Genomic DNA, 17,788 nt, shown 5'->3' with positions numbered 1-17,788 from the left:
GACTCTTGGGGTGGGGAGGGATGGGAAAGGGAGGGGGGGAGGGTGTGTGCTTGCAATGATATTTCCTGGATGACTATGCTCATTGTATTTGCTTGTTCTTGTTGAAATAATAAAAATCATTTGAACATACATACAGTGTGTTGCAAAATACCGTATTTTTCGCTCCATAAGACGCACCTGACCTAAGACGCACCCTAGATTTAGAGTAGGAAAACAAGAAAAATCCCATTCTAAACCAAATTGTGTACTAACATATACCAGGCTCTGCACCCAGCCCCCCTCATTCTCTGCCAGGCTCTGCACCCAATCCCAAACTCCTTGCCAGGCTCTACTAATTGTAATGCAATTTTTTCCTTTCATTATTCATATACACACAGCAGATATAAATTCTCAAAACTGACACATTTCGATCACTAAATTGAAAATAAAATAATTTTTTCTACCTTTGTTGTCTAGTGATTTAATTAATTTCTGGTTGGACTTCCTTCTGACTGTGCATCCAGCATTTCTTTCACAATCCAGCCCCATCCCCTTTGGGTCCAGGTCTCTATCTCTCTCTGTCTTTCTTCTGTTTACCAACCTCCCCCCCCTATGTCCAACATTTGTTCTGCTTTCTTCCAGGTCTTTCTTTGTTTCTCTCTCCTTTCTTCCTCCCTCCCTGGTCCAGAATCTTTTCACCTCTCTGCAGTCTCTCTCTCTCTTCCCTCTATACACCCCCAAGTCCAATATCTACCCCCCTCTCTTCTGCTTCCCCTTTGTTTCAGGTTTCTCCCTCTATCTTCCTTCTGCTAACATTTTGAGTCCTCCCCTCTCTACCCCCTCTAGTCCAGCAACTGCCCTGTCTTTAAGTCTGTTTCCTGCCCCTCCTCAAGGTCCCTTTCTGTCTCTCTCCCCCAGTGTCCAGATCCAGCATCCCACTGGGGCCCTCATGATGGGTGGGGCCTTACCTTCATTGCTTCCTGCGAGGTCGTTGTGTCCACCTCCCAGATGGTGCTGGGTTGAGCTGGGATGGGTGGCAGAAGCCCTGAGTGCAGGGCTGCAGCTTCTGCTCGGGTCCAAATCATGCTCCGGAGTTGGTAGGCTCTCATCGCCTCCCCAACAGTTGCTCTTCTTGCTCGCTACCTGGGGCAGGATATCAGGGGACACAGCTCTCCTTTTCTGTCGAGAGGCTGTTTTCCAATGTTGTGTCTGCCGCTGAGCTAATTACGGCAGCCTGCAGAGTAAACCTAGTAAACCTTCTCTGACATCAGGGGCGGAACCGCGGCAGATACAATGTGCTTCAGAGGCCAATGGCAGCCTTCTAGGTTCACTCTGCAGACTGCTGTAATTAGCTCAGCGGCGGTCATAGCGCGGAAGACACCTCTCTCATTGGGTGCAGGAAGCAGCTTGGAGGTAAGACCCCCCCCCGCCCGTTGCGAGCCTAATTAGCTTTAAAGGGGGGAATCTGGACAACACTGTGTGGGAAGCCAAGAAGACAGCTGGGCGCTCAGATGCTATGGAGAGCCATATTTGGTGCGGGCCTTTAGGAAAGTATGACGGGTGGGGATGGGGTGGGTTTTTTTTAAAATAAAAAAGTATCTTTGCTGTATAAGATGCACCGATATTTCCACTCACTTTTGGGTGGAAAAAAGTGCGTCTTATGGAGTGAAAAATAAGTAACTTCATACAGGATTACTTACTGATGCAGATGAAGGGTTGAGGGAGTGACTAGGCAAAAAGGTAGGTTTTACAACTTTTCTAAAGTTAAGAAGTCCTTTAAGGGCTCTGATATGAGGAAGTAGGCTGTTCCAGAGGTTTGGTAAGAAATGGGAATAGGATCGTTTCAAGGCTGTCTGGAGTTAGGAGTGTCCTGATGGTGTATGTAGGCGTACTTCATCTTGGGAGTGTAACATTCTCTTTGATGTCAGCAGAACAGCTTGTCCAGTTCTCAGTCAAAACAGCCAAAGTGAACATCCTTGCACATCTTGAAGTTGCTGGAGCATTAGATTGTGTCAATTTTTACAGACAAGGGTGCCACATTTTTCACTGATGCTGTTACCAAAGCACTTGAAATGAAATGACATTGTCAAGAAGCTCACTCCGATGTTTACAATGCAAGAACTGTGAGGAGGTAGGCTCGCTGAAGAATGAATTCCTTGACAAAACAACAGAAACTCCATTACTGCTGCACTGGGATGGAAAACACATTGTTCTGTCCCAGGCAGCCTTACTCTAGTTGCATCAGGGCTCCAAGATAAGCCTTATGTAATTCAGTAATTTCACAGAACTTTATTGTTGTAGCTACTTCTTGCCAGGATATGTGAGCTAGGCATTGTGGGCAATGTAGTCTCACACATGCTGCAGCCACCCCTACTGATCTGTACAAGCTGTGTCTCTAGTGGTCTGCCTCCTACAAGACTTCCTTTTTCCTCTCAGCTAAGCTTTTACTTCTTTGTTTCACGTCTCACTTCCTGGTCATTTCTATACCTTTGACCTTGTTACCTGGTACTAAGCTCTGTTCCTTTTGGTCTCTTGCATCCCCTCCCCTTGCCTTGGGTGCTCCTCTCTATCCCTTTGTTCAAGGTCACTCATGATTCTGTCTGCATCAGATACACATGGCCCCCCCCCACTTTGATTATAGGACAGTCTATTCACCATAAGCATCTGACCTCACACAAGAACCTTTTCCTCATTCTTGTTCTTCAAACCTCCCCCTATTTCTACATCACATTGAAACCAAGAATCATGTGCTCAGAGGCTTCCAACCTCTGAGAAACCTGCTAATTGTAAATTCACTATATTTATTTAATAAAGAATAATTCAGATTATAAGGACTTTATGCGAGTGTGTTAGTGTGCCAAAGATTTAGCTTTCTGATAAGTATATCCTTACATCTGGATATGGCTATACGAGATCAGTAAAACTCCTCCTGGATATTAGTGGAAGTAAAGAAATGGTCAACGGAATCGCAGTACTTGTCATTGGCAATGGAGAAGAGAGATTACTCGGAGCCCCAAAACTTGGTTGTGGAACTGGCAAACAGCAAGCTGAAGTCAGTCTCATAGTACTGGATGAGTAGAGTACTGGAGATGAGTCCAAGGACTAGTGTTTGATACCACTTGATACCACTTAATGGCTAAAGAATAATGCATGCATTTTAATTGAATCATCAGTAGGACAAGAGATAGAATGTCTTCACTCAACTGTTTGGAATGTGTGGAGGACCAGATGTTGCATTGTTCAAAAGATTTTGGCAAAATTAGCCATATACAGAAACATAGAAATATGATGGCAGATAAAGGCTAAATGGCCCATCTAGTCTGCCCATCCACAGTAACCAAATCTCCTCCTCTTTCTAAGAGCTCCCACGTGCCTATCCCAGGCTTTCTTGTATTGAGACACAGGGCTCCTTTTACTAAGTTGCGCTAGAGTTTTTAGCGCACGCTGAAGATTAGCATGCGCTAATCCTCACACTACGCAGAAAATACTAACGCCAGCTCTATGGAGGAGTTAGCGCGTGCGGCAATGTAGCGTGCGCTAAGACCACTAGTGCAGCTTAGTATAAGGAGCCCACAGTCATTGTCTCCACCACCTCTTCCAGGAGACTGTTCCATGCATCTACCACCCTTTATGTAAAAACGTATTTCATTAGATTACTCCTGAGCTTATCACCTCTTAACTTCATCTTATGCCCTCTCATTCCAGAGCTTCCTTTCAAATGAAAGAGACTCAACTCATGCACATTTACATCACGTAGGTATTTAAATGTCTCTATAATATTTCCCCTCTCCTGCTTTTCCTCCAAAGTAAACAGATTGAGATCTTTAAGTCTGTCCCCATATGTCTTAAGATGAAGACCACGTACCATTTTAATAGCCTTCCTCTGGACTGGCTCCATCCTTTTTATATCTTTTTCAAGGTACGGCCTCCAGAATTGTACACAATATTCTAAATGAGGTCTCACCAGTCTTATACAGGGGCATCAATACCTCCTTTTTCCCAATGGTCATACCTCTCCCTATGTACCCTAGAATCCTTCTAGCTTTCGCTGTCACCTTTACAACCTGTTTTGCCACCTAAGATCATCACATACAATCACACCCAAGTCCCACTCTTCTGTCATGCACATAAGTTCTTCATCCCATAAACTGTACCATTCCCTCGGGTTTTTGCAGCCCAAATGTATGACTGAATTTCTTAGCATTAAATTTTAACTGCCCAATTTCAGATCATTCTTCAAGATTTGCCAGGTCTTTCTTCATGTTGTTCACACCATCCTGTGTGTCTACTCTATTGCAGATTTTTAATTTATTGTTAACAGCGTCGAGCTTCCTTTGGTTGAAGACCCGGCATATAAGGTTAAGTTTTAGTTTATTTTAGATTTTGGTATCATCTGCAAAGTGGCAAATCTTACCTGACAGCCCTTCAACAATATCGTTTATTAAAAAAACAGGCCCAAGAACAGAACCTCGAGGCACACTACTGGTAAAATCCCTTTCCTCATACCGATCTCCATTGATTACTACCCTCTGTTGCCTTCCACTCAACCAGTTCTTGACCCAGCCTGTCACTTTGGGACCCAACCCAAGGGCATCTGTGTGGAACACTGTCAAAGGCTTTGCTAAAATCTAAATACACCACATCTAGCGCACTTCCTCTAATTCCATGGTCACCCAGTCAAAGAAATTGATCAGATTTGTCTGATAAGACCTACCTCTAGTGAATCCATGTTGCCTCTGGTCCTGTAATCCACAGGATTCCAGAAACTTCACCATTCTGTTTTAAAAGCATTTCTATTAATTTGCTTACCACAGAAGTCAGACTTACCGGCCTGTAATTCCCTACTTCTTCCTTACTTCCACTTTTGTGGAGAGAGACCACATCCATCCTTCTCCAGTCCTCTGGTACCACTCCCGACTTTAGAGACTCATTGAAAAGGTCAGTGAGTGGAACCACCAGAACTTCCCTAAGTTCCTTCAGGACCCTCAGATGTACACCCCATCGTTTTGTCTACTTTTATTTTAGCTAGCTCTTCACGAACACATCCCTCTGAAAATCGATCAGGGTCTACCACTCCTCCATCCATATTCACGTTTGTCTTCTGCGGTCCAGCTCCAAGCGAGTCAGCCGTTAACACAGAACTATCTGTTAAGCAATTCAGCCTTTTCTTTATCAACTTCTATACAGTCAAACCTCGGTTTGCGAGCATAATTCGTTCCAGAAGCATGCTTGTAATCCAAAGCACTCGTATATCAAAGCGAATTTCCCCATAGGAAATAATGGAAACCTCAAGACGATTCGTTCCTCAACCCCAAAACTTTAATACAAAAAATATATGTTCTTGTATTGCAGAACCTCGTTCATTTAGAATAGTCACTACACTCCTTCAGCGTCAGAGAAAAGAACCATTGGCTCAGTTGTGATGGTGACATGTGTATACTGTATGTACTCGTATTGCAAGACTTTGACATTGCAAGAGTGTAGTGACTGTTCTAAACAAATAGAGAAGAACCATTGGTTCAGTTGTGATGTGTGTATACTGTATATACTCGTATTGCTGTATATACTCGTATTGCAAAACCTCGCTCATTTAGAACAGTCACTACACTCCTGCAGCGTCAGAGAGAGAAGAACCATTGGCTCAGTTGTGATGTGTGTATACTGTATGTACTTGTATTGCAATACATTGCTTGTATATCAAGTTAAAATTTATTAAAATGTTTTGCTTGTCTTGCAAAACACTTGCAAACCAACTTACTTGCAAAACACTTGCAAATCCAAGGTTTTACTGTATATTTTTCCCCATCACCTTTGAGTCTCACAATGCCACTTTTGCAATTCTTTCTATCACTAATTTATCTAAAAAATGTCTTGTCTCCCCGTTTACTGTGTCAGCTAATTTTTCTTCCATTTGCATCTTTGCTTTCCTGACTACATGACCAGCCTCTTAACTTTTACAAATATTTTTGCCTGTCTTCCTCTTTCTGCGATCTTTTGTAGTTTATGAAAGCTAACCTCTTATTCCTTACCTTCTCAACTACTACTTTTGAGAACCAAAGCAGCCTTCTTTGCCTCTTACTTTTACTTTCTTGCCTCACAAAAAGGTTTGTCGTGCTTACAATTACTCCTTTCAGTTTTGCCCACTGTATTTCCACTCCTTCCAGATGTTCCCATCCAGAGAACAATTCCTTGATGTAATACTTCATCCAAAAGTTAAGTTTTTTTTTTTTTTTAAAAAAGTCTAGAACTTTGCATTTGAATGAGCCCTCTCTATACCCATCTTAATATTAAACCATACCATGCAGGGATCACTAGATGCCAGATGATCACCCGCTGTAACATCAGAAATACTTTCCCTGTTTCTAAGCACTGAGTTCAGTATGACCCCCCATCCCATGTGGGTTCCATCACCAACTGCTGGAACAATTCTCTTTGAAGAAAATCCAGGATCTCCCTACTTCTAGAAGACCCAACAACAGGGATACTCCAATCAACATCCAGCATGTTAAAATCAACTTTTAGTAAAATTTTCCCTTTTTTAGAAATATCTAATGTCTACTATTAAATCTCTGTTCACTTTTTCTGTCTGTGAAGGAGTCCTGTATATCACATCAATGTAAATATATTCACCATTACCTCTTTCTAAATTGATCCATAGTACTCTTCCTTGCCCTGCAGATCCTGCAATTGTGTGGCTTGGGAGTACTGGTCAATAAGTCAATGAAGCAATGCGCGGTGGCAGTGAAAAGGGCGAACAGAATGCTAGGAATGATTAAGAAGGGGATCACAAACAGATTGGAGAAGGCTATCATGCCGCTCTACCGGGCCATGGTACGCCCCCAACCTGGAATACTGCATCCACCACTGGTCGCCGTACATGAAGGACACAATACTACTCGAAAGGGTCCAGAGAAGAGCGACTAAAATGGTTAAGGGGCTGGAGGAGTTGCTGTATAGTGAGAAATTAAAGAAACTGGGCCTCGTCTTCTTTGAAAAGAGGAGACAGATGGGACATGATCGAAACATTCAAGATAATGAAGGGAATAGACTTAGTAGATAAAGACAGGCTGTTCACCCTCTCCGTGGTAAATTCTCTGTGTTCATCCCACGCTTCTTTGAACTCCGTCACCGTTTTCCTCTCCACCACCTCACTCAGGAATGCATTCCAGGCATCCACCACCCTCTCCGTAAAGTAGAATTTCCTAACATTGCTCTTGAATTACCACCCCTCAACCTCAAATTATGTCCTCTGGTTTTACCATTTCCCTTTCTCTGGAAAAGATTTTGTTTCACGCTAATACCCTTCAATTATTAGAACGTCTGAATCATATCTCCTCTGTCCCTCCTTTCCTCTAGGGTATACATATTCAAGGCTGCCAATCTCTCCTCATACGTCTTCTGGCGCAAGCCTCCTATCATTTTCGTCACCCTCCTCTGGATTGTTTTAAGTCTTCGCCAAATACGGTCTCCAAAACTGAACACAATACTCCAAGTGGGGCCTCACCAATGACCTTTACAGGGGCATCAACACCTTCTTCCTTCTACTGGCTACGCCTCTCTTTATACAACCCAGCATCCTTCCGGTAGCAACCACCGCCTTGTCACATTGTTTTCTCGCCTTTAGATCTTCGGACACTATCACCCCAAGATACCTTTCCCCGTCCATGCATTATCAGCTTCTCACCTCCCAGTTCCTTCCGATTATTAATCCCCAAATGCATTACTCTGCATTTCTTTGCATTGAATTTTAGTTGCCAGGCATTAGACCATTCCTCTAACTTTTGCAGATCCTTTTTCATATTTTCCACTCCCTCTTCAGTGTCTACTCTGTTACAAATCTTGGTATCATCTGCAAAAAGGCAAACTTTTCCTTCTAACCCTTCAGCAATGTCACTCACAAACATATTGAACAGGATTGGCCCCAGCACCGAACCCTGAGGGACTCCACTACTCACCTTTCCTTCCTCCGAGCAACTTCCATTAACCACCACCCTCTGGCGTCTGTCCGTCAATTAGTTTCTAATCCAGTTCTCCATTTTGGATCCTAACTTCAGCCCTTCAAGTTTGTTCAAGAGCCTCCTATGAGGAACCGTATCAAAGGCTTTGCTGAAATCTAAGTAAATTACAACTAGCATATGTCCTCGATCCAGCTCTCCGGTCACCCAATCAAAAAATTTAATCAGATTCATTTGGCACGATTTACCGTTTGTAAAGCCATGTTGCCACGGATCCTGTAACCCAGGGGTGCTCACACTTTTTTGGCTTGCGAGCTACTTTTAAAATGACCAAGTCAAAATGATCTACCAACAATAAAAATACTAAACATATACCCCCCTCTTATACTGTGGTGCGCTAGCCGATTTAGCGTGCGCCCATTGTATTCTATGGATGCGTTAGCATTTAGTGCACGCTAAATCAGCTAGCGCGCCTTAGTAAAAGACCCCGATATTTATTTATATATATATATATATATATATATATATATCGAGTGCACCTCTTCTGTCCTCCAGACCTCGCTCCATTCCCCAACCAACATCTCTCTCTGTCCTTCCAGCTTTTCTTTCTCTCTCCTCCACCCCTACTGGCAACATGTCTCCCTCCTCTGTTCTGATCTTGCAACTCTTTGTTCTTCCTCAGGGTCTCTCTCCTTCTGTCTCTTCTATCCCATAGTCCAACATCTGGCCCCTCTCTTCTGCCTCCCCTTTGTTTCAGGTTTTTCCCTCTCTATCTTCCTTCTGCTAACATTTTGAGTCCTACCATCTTTGGTCCAGGTCTTTGTGTCTCTCACTCTCTTTGTCTTCCCCCCTCCCTAGGGCCTGGCATCTCTCTCTCCTCGGTTCAGAGTGTTTCAACCTCTCTAAGCCATCTAGTAGTCCAGGATCTGCCTTATGTTCCCACTCCCTTTTTGTTCAAGGCTGCTTTCCTGCCCCTCCTCAAGGTCCTTTTGTCTCTTCTCTTTCCCCCCCCTCCCCGATCCAGCGTCTCTAAGGCAATCTCCCTCCTGCCGGGGCCCTCGCAACGGGCCCAATTTTACCCCGACGTGTGGGACCTTATCTCCGCTGCTTCTCTCAGACTGGATCCCTCACCTCCGTTCTTCCCTCTGGGCCTACCACAGTTGAAAGTTCATTATGGCAGCCTGCAGAGCGAACGTACCATGCTGCCATCAGCTTCTATAGCACGTTCCCTCTGCCGTGGTCCCACACCTCCTCTGACGTTGGGCGCGGGACAGCGGCAGAGGGAACGTGTTACAGAGGCTGACGGCAATCTGCTACGTTCGCTCTGCAGGCTGCCATAATTCCACTACTTTAAAGGTGAGACAGTGACCGGGGGAATGCTAGGGAGAACATTGGCTATGCGAGCTACCGGCGTTGCCTTTGCGATCGACCGGTAAATCGCGATCGACGTTTTGGGCACCCCTGCTGTAACCCATTAGATTCAAGGAAGAACACTATCCTTTCTTTCAGCAAAACTTCCATTATGTTTCCAACAACCAAAGTGAGGCTCACCGGCCTGTAGTTTCCCGCTTCATCTCTGTGACCACTTTTGTGAATAAGGACCACACCCACCATTCTCCAATCCTCAGGAACCACTCCTGTCTCCAGAGATTTGTTGAACAAGTCTTTAATAGGACCCGCCAGAACCTCTCTAAGCTCCCTCAGTATCCTGGGATGGATCCCATCCGGTCCCATCACTTTGTCCACCTTCAGTTTTTCAAGTTGCTCATAAACACTTTCCTCCGTGAACAGCGCAGATCTACTCCATTTTCTCGTGTTACTTTGCCAGACAATCTCAGTCCTTCTCCAGGAACACAGAATAGAAGTATTTGTTTAGCACGTTTGCTTTTTCCTCATCACTCTTCACATATCGGTTCCCAGCATCTTTTAGTTTAGCAATTCCATTTTTCATCATCCTCCTTTCACTAATATATCAGAAAAAATTTTGTCTCCCTTTTTTACATTTTTAGCCATTTGTTCTTCCGCCTACGCTTTCACCAGATGTACCTCTCTCTTGGCTTCTTTCAGTTTCACCCTATAGTCCTTTCTGCACTCCTCTTCTTGTTTTTTTTTTTATTTCACAAATGCCAACTCTTTCGCCTTTATTTTCTCCGCCACTAGCTTGGAGAAACAACTTTGTAAAAGGAGCTCCATGTTTTTAGATTTTTGTAAATTTCGATAGGGAGTGCCACACCTTTGCTATTGGGCAGTTGAATGAATTCCTGTGAGCTGTCTTATCATGTAGAGAATGTACCCACGGGAACTCAGCTTCCCAGTTCTGTCCCTGTGAGTTTTGTCGCTGTGCCTGTCCGACTACGAGGAAAAAATAGCCAAGGAGGTGAAAAACTTCAAGCCATTCTTTCAATATATTAAGGGGAAATGACCCGCGAAGGAAGCGGTGGGACCTTTGGATGACCATGGAATAAAGGGAGTGTTAAAGGAGGACAAAGAAATCATCAACAAACTGAACACATTTTTTGCGTCTGTATTTACCGAAGAGGATATACACAGCATCCATCAGGCTATATGCTGGAAACGAAGACGGGAAACTGATAGGGTTGACGGTCAGTCTAGAAGAGGTATTCAGGTAGATCGATAGGCTTAAGAGCGATAAATCCCCGGGACTGGATGGCATCCATCTGGGTTATTAAGAAACTGAAAGAGACTATAGATGAACTGCTTCAACTAATGGCCAATCTGTCGATCAAATCGGGAAAGATTCCGGAAGACGGCGAATGTTACGCCGATCTTCTAAAAAGGTCGAGGGGAGATCCCGGAAATTACAGACCGGTGAGTCTGACCTCGGTACCAGGAAAGATGGCAGAGGCACTGATAAAGGACCGCATCATTGATCACCTTGACGGACACGGTCAAATGAGGACCAGCCAGCATAGTTTCAGCAAAAGCAGATTTTGTTTGACAAACTTGCTGCACTTCTTCGAGGGAGTAAACAGGCAGATAGACAAGGGCGACCCGGTCGACATTGTATATCTGGATTTTCAGAAGGCGTTTGACAAGGTTCTGCATGAACGACTACTTCGGAAAATTGCAAGCCATGGAATTGAGGGTGAAATACTCACGTGAATTAAAAACTGTCTGGAGCATAGGAAACAGAGAGTGGGGGTAAATGGACAATACTCAGACTGGAAGAGCATCACCAGTGGGGTGCCGCAGGGCTCAGTGCTTGGACCTGTGCTTTTCAACATCTTTATAAACGATCTGGACATTGGTACAACGAGTGAGGTGATTAAATTTGTGGACAATACGAAGTTATTCAGAGTAGTGAAGAAGCAGGAGGATTGCGAAGATCTGCAACATGACATAATCAAGCTCGAGAAATGGGCATCGACATGGCAAATGAGGTTCAACGTGGATAAGTGTAAAGTGATGCATGTTGGTAACAAAAATCTCATGCACGAATACAGGATGTCCGGGGCGGTACTTGGAGAGACCTCCCAGGAAAGAGACTTGGGAGTTCTGATGGACAAGTCGATGAAGCTATCCGTGCAATGCGCAGCGGCAGCAAAAAGGGGGAACAGATTGCTAGGAATGATAAAGAAAGGGATCATGAACAGATTGGAGAAGGTTATCATTCCGCTATACCAGGACATGGTGCGCCCTCACCTGGAGTACTGCGCCCAGCACTGGTTGCCATACATGAAGAAGGACACGGTAATACTCAAAAGGGTCCAGAGAAGAGCGACTAAAATGGTTAAGGGGCTTAAGGAGTTGCCGTACAGTGAGAGATTTGAGACATTGGACCTCTTCTTCCTTGAAAAGAGGAGACTGAAAGGGGACATGATCGAAACATTCAAAATACTGAAGGGAATAGACTTAGCAGATAAAGACAGATTGTTCACCCTCTCCAAGATAGGGAGAATGAGAGGGCACTCTCTAAAGTTGAAAGGGGATAGATTCCGTACAAACTTAAGGAAGTTCTTCTTCACCCAGAGAGTGGTAGAAAACTGGAACACCCTCCAGCGTTTCAAGACAAGGTTGGACAAGTTCCTGCTAAACTGGAACGTATGCAGGTGAGGCTGGACTCATTTAGAGCACTGGTCTTTGACCTGGGGGCTACCGCATGAGCGGACCACTGGTCTGACCCAGCAGCGGCAATTCTTATGTTCATTCCTGCAAGCTCTGCCTTAACGCCTCGCGTTCAAGGATTTTGTAGATGGGGAAAGAACTTGCAGGAATGGGGCAGAACTTGCGGGGATGGGAAAATGAGTTCCCGCAGGGACAGTGATAAATTTGTGGCATTAGAAAGATAGGGTCAGGTTGTGATGAGAACCTTGTCCTGCACATCCCTCACCTCTTAACCTATTTCCTGAAAGTAGAACACCTCAAATTGTATGACTGACTAGAATTGGGAGCAATTTACTTACGCCTGAATTATAACTCACCTTAGTCAAAAATTTGGAAAGCTGGCTGGCTCTGTTTTAAAAGATTGTTGGCCACCATAAAGTGAAAGTTTTAATTCCCCACTTTGGGATGATCACAAAGAACCAATTTAGGCACGGTTGGCGCCATATCTCTCGAACCCGTCTCCTACTTCCCACCTGCACGCGCAGCATCCAAAGAAGTCCGGAGTGGGGGAGGGAGGGGGGATCTATGCTCCCCAACCCGGCCTCGCGCGCGCCTTTTAACCCTTTGCCGTCCAGTCCCTCCGGAGATTGTCGAGGCCGCGTGACGTCACGCTCGGCACCAGCCCCGCCGCGTTCGGGCGGAAGAGGCGCCACTCGCTGGTCCGTCTGTCCCCGCAGCCGGGGGCCGTGAGGGGGAGCGGGACGCTGCGCTCAGCATCCTCCTCGCGCTCCCTCCTCCTGCGCTTCTGGCGCCCTCTGCGCATTACGTTTCCTTCACCTGTAAAGCCTACCCTCCCCCCCCCCCGCGCTATTCCAGGAGGGCAGATATGGCGGCTAACATGTACCGAGTCGGAGGTATGTTGTTTGTTTTTTTTTTGGGGGGGGGGGGGGGTGTTGTTAATAAGATGAAGATGGAGTCTCGGCGGCCATGTAGGAAGCTGTCTAGCGCCGGCGTGGGAGCAGTGCGGTTAATGGTCTCGGACGGTGCGTAACGTGGGTGCGGGGGAATGTTTTATTTTTCAGTCCGTTGGTAATGTTGATATTATTAGTAAGGCGCGTTTATTCGTTGCAGAAATAAGTGGAAAAGCGCCACGCCGACCCCCCCCCTCCGAGGGGGGGGGGCACACGCAGGGCCAAGAGAAGCGCCACCAGGCCCGATGGCGCGTGGGGGGGGGGGAGGAAGATCCGTGCCCGCCTCTCGTGCTATTTACATACACCCTCTTGTGCGGAAAGTTTGCTCCCAGCTTTTTTTTTTTTTTTTTTACCTTTTCCTCTCCTCCCAACGCTGTGAACTTTTTCTTCTGACTAAAAAGGTTTCTCTCTCTGCCTCTCTCCCCTTGTCATAACGCACTTGGCCAAGTTGTGGCATCTTGGTTGAAAGGGATAGCAAACATGAGGCATCTTCCTCCTCCTCATTGTCCTCATCATTACCGGCTCCTGATTGATGATGGCACCGGGATAATGAGGCCATTCACTGCAGGGCCCTAATGCGAGTATAAAAAAGGGTTGACAATCCAGAAACCAACCGTACTCGGAGAAAGCAAGGAAGATACCATACAGGCAGAAAACTGAAATTATTACTGATCAAGGTTTCTGCTGTGCCGAGGAGGTATTTCTTTTGTTTGCATTAATTTAGCCACATGGCCTGGATGGGACATCTTTGGCCTTTTCACAATTTCAATGATGGTGAGATGATAACTACATAAAAGGGTTACCTTAAGTCTTGAGTAATGTGGAAGGATAACACCCTAATATTTATCTATACATATTTGAGGCCCAGAAAATATCTTAAGAAAAAAAGGTCCATTTAAATTAGGGGGAGTGAGTGGCACAGTGGTTAAAGCTACAGCCTCAGCGCTACTGCTACTACTTTTTATTTTTTCTATAGCGCTGAAAGGCGTACGCAGCGCAGTACATTTTAACAGACAATAGAAAGTCCCTGCTCAGAAGAGCTTACCAGCTAATGGGGAGATTATGGTAGAGGAAATGATACAGTGGGTATAGGTATCTGACAGCAGTGAGTGGGAGTTAAGAGTTGAGAACAGTTTTTAAAAAAGTGGGCTTATAGTTTAGATTTGAATACTACTAGTGATGAAGCACCCTGGGGGTTGTGGGTTAAAAAACCCCACACTGCTCCTTGTGACCCTGTGCTCCTTAATCCCCCCATTGCCCCAGGGAGATTGTGAGCCCACCGGGACAGACAAGGAAAAATGCTTGAGTACCTGAATAAAGCGAAGTTACTTACCTGTAACGGGAGTTCTCCGTGGACAGCAGGATAAGTCAGCCACACTTTTGGTGATGTCATCTACGTCCCCAATTCGGATTTGCTCTCCTAGAGCTCAGGTGAGGCTTTGGGAGCCTCATCTGAGCATGTGCAGGTAGCCCTATATATACCTGTGCTGTCCCTCATTTAATCCAGTGATTTCCATAGCTTGAGTCTTATTGCAGTGTCACCCCTTAGGGGAGGAGGGAGGGTCAGTGTGGCTGACTTATCCTGCTGTCCATGGAGAACTCCCATTACAGGTAAGTAACTTCGCTTTCTCCATGGACAAGCAGTATAAGTCAGTCCCACTTTTGGTGACTCTCCAGCTGCGGGGGGCAGAGGGTGTAAGAGGACGGGGTCCCCATCAGGGGATGGTCCCCTCTGCGTCTCCGCTACCTTGCTGCGGTAGGGTGAGGCTGCATAAAAGTCAGGTGAGGGACAGAGATAAAACCCCAATTACTGAGACCAGTCAGAGGTTATGTGTTGTAAACAATAGGAACTTTATTTTGGTCCTCAGAACTGGACCAACACTTTCTTTCTTACCATCATGGTAGAGTATGTATCTCAATAACAGATGCGATTATAACAAGTAACTGTGCAAATTTGTACTAACATGTGCAAATAGTGCAAATTGTGCTAACATGTGCAAATTGTGCTAACATGGCAGAATATGATCTGCTGACAGTTTGTTCTATCTGATTTGGCTAATAGTCCTGATCAGCTAGTTCAGGTGTTGGTGTCCTTTGCTGTGTCAGTTTTGGTCACCAATCGTAATATGTTGAGGTCAAAGTTATTGGAGGTCTGCATTGGGCGATCCAGGCAATAGTGTCTGGTGAAGGTGTGTGGGGTAGACCATGTGGCTGCTCTGCAAATGTCCTGGAGTGGCGTGTTGCTGAGGTTTGCCAATGTAGCGGCCATGGCTCTTAGTTGGTGTGCTGTGGCCTTTTCTTCAAGGGATGCTCCCTCCTGCTCATAGCAGAAGGCGATGCAGTTTGAGATCCAGTTGGAAATAGTGCGTTTTCCCACTGGTGATCCTGGTTTGTTGGGATCAAAGGAGACGAACAGCTGTACTGCCTTTCGCCAGGATTGTGTTTGTTGAATGTATAGGCGGAGTGCACGGGTGCAGTCCAAAGTGTGTAGGAGTTGTTCCGTGCTGTTGTTATGTGGTCCTGGGTAGCAGGAGGGAATTACTATTGCTTGGTTTATGTGGAAAGGTGAGACTACCTTTGGTAGGAACTTCGGGTGAGTTCTCAGCACTGCATGATCATGAAGGATCTGTGTGTATGGTGGGTATGTCACCAGGGCCTGTAGCTCGCTAATGCATCTTGCTGATATGATGGCGATGAGAAAAACTACTTTCCAGGTGAGGAATTTGATTGGCGTCTCCTCCAAAGGCTCGAAGGGGTGCGCTGTTAGCCTGTGGAGGATGATGCCCAGGTCCCACGCGGGTGGCGGGCGGTGGACCGGGGGGTGCAGATTTGTAAGCCCTTTCATGAACTTGGACACTAGCGGGTGTGTGGCTAGGGTCCTGTCCTCAATGCGGCTGTGGAATGCTGATATAGCGCTCAGGTGGACCCGTATGGAGGATGTTCTGAGGCCCGTCTTGGATAGGTTAAGTAGGTATTGGAGTACAGTTGGGACCTGGCAGTTCAGTGGGTCTTCTCCTTTCGAAACACACCATATGTGGAATCTTTTCCACTTGAGCCTGTATGATTTTCTAGTGGACGGGCGTCTGGCTGCTAGTAGTACCTCAGTCACCCCTGTTGACATGTGGAAAGGGTCCAGGATTAGCCTTTCAACATCCATGCTGTAAGTGCTAGAGTTTTCAGACTGGGATGCAGTGTTTGTCCCTGGTCCTGGGTGATCAGGTCCGGTCGCAGTGGTAGGCTGATCGGCGACTGTGTCGACAGCCGATGTAGGAAGGGGAACCACACTTGTCTCGGCCAGTAGGGCGCGATGAAGATCACTGAGGCTTCCTCTTGCCTGATCTTCTGGAGCGCTTTGTGGATGAGTGGTATGGGGGGAAAAGCGTAGAGTAGGTGTTTTCCCCAATGTATGGCAAAAGCGTCCCTGGTTTGGCTGTATTGTGCTGGTCTTTTGGAGCAGAATTGTGGGCACTTTTTGTTGTCCTCCGTTGCAAAGAGGTCTCTTGTTGGGAGGCCCCACTTGTGGAAGAGTTCCTGGATTACTTCCGGGTGGAGGGACCATTCGTGGGGGTCCAGCTTTCTGCTGAAGCTGTCCGCCAGGGCGTTGTTCTGGCCCGGGAGGTAGGTGGCCTGGATGAGAGTGTTGATTGCTAAAGCGAATGTCCAGATTTTGTGGGCCTCTCTGCAGAGGGTGAGTGAGCCCGTGCCTCCCTACTTGTTGATATAGAACATTGCCACCTGGTTGTCTGTCTGAATCAGTACGGTCTTGTTGGAGATCCAGGGGGCAAAGGCTTGTAGGGCATTCCCAATTGCCCTGAGTTCTAGCAGGTTGATGTGTTGTTTGGCCTCGGATGGGGACCAGGGGCCCTTGGTTCTCAGGTGGAGGAGATGGGCTCCCCACCCCTGCTTTGAGGCATCTGTGGTGAGTGTCAGTTGGTGTTGTGGCTGCTGGAAGAGCCTGCCCTTGAACAAATTCTGCTGCTGTGTCCACCACTCGAGGCTGTTGCAGATTTTCTGGTCCATTATGACTCTGTGTGACAGAGGTTGTGTGTGTTGGTTCCAATTTTTTCTGAGGAACCATTGCAGGGGTCGCATGTGGAGCTTGGCAAGCGGGACGACGTGTATGGTGGCAGCTTGATGGCCCAGGAGACGTAGTATCGTTCTGGCTGTGACTGTACGTGTCTCTGATATACTCTGAGTTAGTTTTCATAATGCTGTTCCCCTTGAGTGGGGCAGGAAGGCTGCGTTCTGGGGTGTGCAAATTCTTGCCCTTATAAACTCTAATGATTGTGTTGGTTGTATTATGGATTTTTTGATGTTTATGAGGAAACCCAGGGATTGCAGGAGTGACATCGTTGTCTTTACTGCTGTTGCTGTTGCCTGGGCCGATGGACCCACCAGTAGCCAGTCGTCCAGGTAGGGGAACACGCATATGGCGCTCTTGCGGAGGTGGGACGCTGCTACGGCGACGCATTTTGTAAAGACTCTCGGTGCGGATGAGAGTCCGAAGGGCAGGACCCGGTATTGGAAGTGCTGGTTTAGGGTCCTGAATCGTAGAAATTTTCTTTGGGAGTGATGCATAGGGATGTGGGAATATGCATCTTGAAGGTCCAGGGAGGCCAGCCAGTCGTCTTTTTGAATTAATGGTAGGATTGTCCCTAGGGAGTGCATCCGAAATTTTTCTCTGACTACGTGCTCGTTCAGGCCTCGTAGGTCTAGGATGGGTCTGAACCCTCCCGTCTTCTTGGGGATGAGAAAATAACGGGAATAGAATCCCTGGTTGTGCTGTGACCTATTGCTTTCGTTTGGAGGAGAGCTTTT

The 17,788-nt window shown here is 46.3% G+C and overlaps 1 protein-coding gene and 1 long non-coding RNA gene across 6 annotated transcripts in view; one reads left to right on the top strand and one right to left on the bottom strand.

Moving 5' to 3' along the window:
* Positions 1-12,536, bottom strand: part of LOC117357843 — a 35,133-nt gene extending 22,597 nt beyond the window's left edge. The window contains exon 1 of the long non-coding RNA XR_004538872.1: positions 12,377-12,536. This is a non-coding gene — a long non-coding RNA (uncharacterized LOC117357843). The remainder of the gene's footprint in view (positions 1-12,376) is intronic.
* Positions 12,537-12,640: 104 nt separating this feature from the next.
* MTA3 (metastasis associated 1 family member 3) overlaps positions 12,641-17,788 on the top strand; it is a 459,795-nt gene continuing 454,647 nt past the window's right edge. For 3 of the 5 annotated variants that reach the window (XR_004538871.1, XM_033939006.1, XM_033939004.1), the window contains exon 1: positions 12,951-13,042. Coding sequence is in view for 3 of the 5 variants with exons in the window: in XM_033939006.1 (XP_033794897.1) it covers positions 12,964-13,042 (79 nt within the window). In the remaining 2 variants the exon portion in view is untranslated. Of the gene's footprint in view, positions 12,914-12,950; positions 13,043-13,648; positions 13,668-17,788 lie in introns of those variants that run through there. The other 2 variants (XM_033939005.1, XM_033939007.1) reach the window with 2 other exon arrangements.

Source organism: Geotrypetes seraphini, chromosome 3 (genome assembly GCF_902459505.1).
Source record: "Geotrypetes seraphini chromosome 3, aGeoSer1.1, whole genome shotgun sequence".
Taxonomy (NCBI): Eukaryota; Metazoa; Chordata; class Amphibia; order Gymnophiona; family Dermophiidae; genus Geotrypetes; species Geotrypetes seraphini.
This window is presented reverse-complemented; position numbering and strand designations above follow the sequence as displayed.